Source organism: Plectropomus leopardus, chromosome 4 (genome assembly GCF_008729295.1).
Source record: "Plectropomus leopardus isolate mb chromosome 4, YSFRI_Pleo_2.0, whole genome shotgun sequence".
NCBI lineage: Eukaryota > Metazoa > Chordata > Actinopteri > Perciformes > Serranidae > Plectropomus > Plectropomus leopardus.
In genome coordinates, this window is record NC_056466.1 from 23,151,115 (window position 1) to 23,156,089 (window position 4,975).

The 4,975-nt window shown below is 43.7% G+C and overlaps 1 protein-coding gene across 1 annotated transcript; it reads left to right on the forward strand.

Moving 5' to 3' along the window:
- Positions 1-781: 781 nt before the first annotated feature.
- On the forward strand, positions 782-4,213 carry dnajb1b (DnaJ heat shock protein family (Hsp40) member B1b). The gene is made up of 3 exons (XM_042485833.1): positions 782-1,128; positions 2,875-3,467; positions 3,634-4,213. The coding sequence occupies exons 1-3, from the start codon at positions 909-911 to the stop codon at positions 3,865-3,867; spliced, it is 1,047 nt and encodes a 348-aa protein (XP_042341767.1). The 5' UTR covers positions 782-908; the 3' UTR covers positions 3,868-4,213.
- The last annotated feature ends 762 nt before the right edge of the window (positions 4,214-4,975 follow it).

Consider the following 4,975-nt stretch of genomic DNA (forward strand, 5'->3'; position numbering starts at 1 on the left):
AACATGCAGACATGCAGAGTAGCAACAGCAACAAGAAACAGCAATAGACTGGAGGAAAGTAACTTGAATGTAGGTCTACTTAAGTACTGAAAGGACAAATACAAGAAAATGTCATTAAAAGGCAAGCAGTTTTTTTACCATGTACACTATGTTTAAAATGGAGCATATATTATACGTGAAGAAAAACGTGATTTTTACAATTTGAAGGATTTAAAGAACAAAATCGATTCACCCCCCATTCCTTTATTCGTCCGTCTGCCCATCCCTCCTCCCTTCCTTATTATCCTATTTTTTTTAGTAAGTAACTAAAATATTTAGGACTAATGTAGTGGTGTTAGGTGAAAGTTAACATAATTATAAAGACGTAAGCAAAGTACACATACCCCCATACTGCCACAAAGTATTATTACTTGTTTTATTACACCACAGGTTATCATGGGGGGGTTATTATTCAGCTTGTCAAATGTGAGGATTTCTCTTTAACTACATTTGTCCTATCATACTTAAGAAACCATTGCAAAGCATGTGTTTGAGGCTGGTATTTAAGTAGGTATTTTTGCACTTATGACTGTGATTACAGCTAAGCTATACTGTATTTGCAGAGCTATAAGCGGTTGGGTGTAGTAGACTGATAAGGCAAGGCATGTTACTGTACAGGAATAACCAAATTTCCGACAGCCCCTGAAGGCGGCACAGCGTCAGGGTGGGTGTGTCCTGACTGAGCCGTCACAGCTGAGATGGTTCGGGCTGTTTATGGAAAACTCTGGAAGTTTCGACACAGTTTATATTGAATATCCGTGAGGCGCATCGGTCTGAGTGGACACTGAGGACAGAGTTGAGGACGGACTTCTTAAGTTCGCGAACAGCAGTTTTCGGACAGTGCCAACAATTACTGAGGAGGCCGCTGGATGGTCAAAATGGGTAAAGACTACTACAACATTTTGGGAATTCAGAAAGGAGCGTCGGAGGACGACATTAAGAAAGCTTATCGTAAGCAGGCTCTGCGCTTTCATCCCGACAAAAACAAGTCACCGGGAGCCGAGGAGAAGTTCAAAGAGATAGCTGAAGCATACGACGTTTTGAGCGACCCGAAGAAAAAGGACATTTACGACCGTTTTGGTGAAGAAGGTAAGGTTTTACTGATGAGTTAATTAACAGTTCAATTAACTGCACGACTTTGAGGGTGAAGCGAGCCTGCGTTAGGTTTACACCGTGTTTTGCGATCATATGGATGTCCAAAGGGGTGATGTCGAAAAGATATCTGACATGTCAGGGACTAAGCGGATAATGTGAGTGTAATGGCTCCATCTGCTCTGTCCCCCAGTCAGGGCTTGTTTCAGAGCCAGGAAAGAAAGGCGAGGCTGTGCAGACAAGAAAACTCACGTTACATGTTTGTACACGAACTGGGTGACAAAGTATAACTGGAAAGTGCATTCCGTCCTATTTAGTAATAATTACAGCCGCATTCAGACTGCCTGATCAAGGTGGGACTATCGCGCCCTTTGCCGCCTCGCTGTCCTGTGTAAAACGTCCGATCGCGGAAAAGGGGGACAGATTGGTCTCGCTTCTCAATCGGGAATGGACCAGCCCCAGGGAAGTGCGCCAGGCTCGGATGCTAATTTTACATAGTGGCCAAAAGTGGAATTACACTGTCTGGGTCGGTCACGAGATGCTAACTGGCCCAGAAAGACTTTTCCCAATTGACTTACATCTTGAAAGAGATGTCTCAAATTATATATTTTTTTTTTTAGTGAGCATCAATTTTCATTCATTCATTGTTCGATTCCAGTTCGATAAAATTTGGAAAGACTAAAAAAGCTGCAAGATAAACATTTTTAGACCGCCATTCAAACTAAAGAAGCGCTAAACCGAAAGTCAGGCACTCTGCCGGCAGAAGTTACCAGCTTGATCACAGTCATAGTGCTCATGCCTTATGGGCTAGGAGATCTGAGTGTTTTATACCCAGAAAAAGAGCTTTTTTTGCTTCATGCACCAATGAGAAGCTCTCATAAAAATGCATCGGGCCCGAAGTGCGACCCTCCGTGGTAGATTTAAAAAGCAGCTGTTGGCATATCGGCTAATACAAATATGTCCACAACCTGGGAAAACAGGCGGACACTCGCGTGTTAAACGCCATGCCCGCCATGCCTCTTTTGATTGCGGGATGCCTGGATGCTGTGCATAAACATACACTGGAGCTGAATGGTTCTGGGTAAAGCTGCATTGACACTCCCTGTTCAAGGCGGGAATATCACGCTGTTATGCCACCTTGCCATGCTGTATGCAACGTCCAATGGCAAAAAAAAGTGGACAGAGTGGTCTCGCCTCTGAGCTGGGAACAGAGATAGTAATAGCAGCGTAATGAACTCTGTGTAAACCATAAAGCTGAAAAGACGTGACCATGGGCAGCCTGGGTATGACATTTTGACGATGTGTTTATGTTTGCGACCCACCGTGGGAGATTTTGAAAGCAGCCCTCAGCTTAGCAGCTCATACAAAGAAGATATGCAGCCACAAATGTCTGCAAACTGCGAAAACAATGAGATTCAGGAACTCCTTACCAACGGAGCAGAGGATGAGATCAGCTTTCATATAACAGAAACTGTAAATGATTGTGATGTGTGTTATTGTTCAGAATGCGCTGCCAATGCATATATTATTTGTCACACTAGAGGCAGAGGTGTGTGTTACAAGTCATGCCGATCATGACTCCCTGATCACGTGATGTTGCGATGCGGTTTATAATCACACACTGGAGCAGAATGATGCCGCTGTCGTTTGGTTCTGTGTATAAAGGGGGTACTTTGTTGCAGCCCTGTAGTTCAATATCTGCGTAAAAGATGCTTATATTAACTGGTTGTTTTTCTCACTCAGGTCTCAAAGGCGGAGGCGCACCAGGTGGTGGTGGAGGTCCTGGCAACTTTAGCTACACCTTCCAGGGCGACCCGCATGTCATTTTTTCGGAGTTCTTTGGCGGACGCAACCCTTTTGAACAGTTCTTTGGCCGCAATGGAGGCATGGATGAGGACATGGACACTGACGACCCTTTTGCCCGCTTTGGGATGGGGGGCAGTGGAATAGGCGGGTTCCCTCGTTCCTTCAGCTCAGGCATGGGAGGAATGGGCCCTCACACTAGCGTTGTCAAGAAGCACCAGGACCCTCCTGTGGTTCGCGATCTTTATGTGACCTTGGAGGAAGTTCTGTCGGGTTGCACAAAGAAAATGAAGATCTCTCGCAAAAGGTTGAACCCCGGCGGGCAATCAGTTAGAATAGAGGATAAAATCCTGGAAGTGCAGATAAAGAAGGGATGGAAAGAGGGCACGAAAATCACATTTCCCAAAGAGGGCGACGAGACTCCCACAGTTATTCCAGCTGACATAGTCTTTGTGTTGAAGGACAAGGCACATCCAGTGTTCAAACGCGACGGCTCGGACATTGTTTACACAGCAAAGATTCCACTCAGAGATGTAAGTAAAGAGGAAATATAACTTCATTTTTGGTCACTTATTGTTCTTAAAAACACCTTGTAAGAGTGCTTGAAGACTGACAGCTGAAAATGAAAAGCAGAATGAATTTTCCTCAGTGCCTTTTCATGATCTTTTTTTCACTTTTATTGTCCTTCTGTTCCATCAGGCCTTATGTGGCTGCACAGTCAACGCACCCACACTGGACGGCAGATCTGTGACTGTGTCAACAACAGACATTGTACAGCCAGGGATGAAGCGACGAGTGAGTGGCGAGGGGCTGCCTTATCCCAAACGCCCTGATCGCAGAGGCGACCTATTAGTGGAGTATGAGGTCAAGTTCCCAGAACGGCTCAGCCAAAGCGCCCGGGACACCATCGCTCAGGTCCTCCCGCGATCTTAAACAAGACCAACAGACATCTGCCACTTTAGAAACATGACACTAAGCTGCCAACCATTGTTTGTGTCAATCATCACATGGACATTCATGTGGCGTTACAAATCACATCAGACAATAAGGCACAGACTTTTGAGACAGACTTGTGTACACTGTGTAAAACCCTCCTTGGAGAAGTGCTCATCATGAATGACTGCAGCATTTCACAGGGTAGAATGTAAATATGACCAATATTGTTTGGTGTTTGGGTTACTGAATAAGATTAGATTTTTATGAAAAGAGCATATTGTAAAATATATGTGCACTATTTTCTGAGAACTGTTTTGTTGGTATTAAAGGTTCTTCCCTCGGAGATATGTTTTCTTTTTTGTATTAAATTGCAACATGAAGATTAAATTGTTTACACTGTTAATATGGAGCACTTGTGAAGTGTATACTGATGGAGAAAAAGATGTGTGAGCTGCATTGCAGCAGTACTTATTGTTGGAATGAATCTTCGAGCGTTGTTATATATAGAACAATAAATAAATCAAAACTGCCTGGTGCTGTAAACAGTAACCCAAGTGACCTTACAGTTCTTCAGTAAGATTGTGTGACTTTTCCCTGCAGCCTCTGCTAACACCAGAGAGTCAGTGAGGCTCCGCAGGCTACATCTTCGGGATGATTTCACTTTACTGCGGAGGGGGCTAAAGGGGACAGAGTTGCCATCTGCAAGTATGGGGTTATACATACAGTAGCTCATGAGTTCTGCAGGGACTGATGACATATTTTGGAAACACTGGATGTTTCATGTTTCCACATCACACTTATGCAAGTTGTATATTGAACTGTGGTTGTGATGTATCAGAATAATGCTCTTAAGAACACGTTAATGGAACATTTCAATATTTTTGGAAATAGGCTTGTTAAACATGCTTCAGTGAAGAGTTGGAAAAAGCTGATACACAATGTGCGATTTTGTTAGACAAAAGTTTTTTGTGAACTTTAAATTAAATAATGTAAAATGTACAATCAGCAGTGGTGGAGGATGTTATTCAGATCTTCTACCTGAGTAAAAGTAGATGATGCAGGGCAGCCACAGCTCTAACCTGCTTAGTTTTAGCAAGGTGCTGGA

Bases quoted from the DNA above. Each gene is read 5' to 3' on its own strand.
- dnajb1b (XM_042485833.1), top strand. From the start codon at position 909: ATGGTCAAAATGGGTAAAGACTACTACAACATTTTGGGAATTCAGAAA. The intron at 1,129-2,874 runs GTAAGGTTTTAC...TTTCTCACTCAG, and splicing joins CGACCGTTTTGGTGAAGAAG to GTCTCAAAGGCGGAGGCGCA. The intron at 3,468-3,633 runs GTAAGTAAAGAG...CTGTTCCATCAG, and splicing joins CAAAGATTCCACTCAGAGAT to GCCTTATGTGGCTGCACAGT.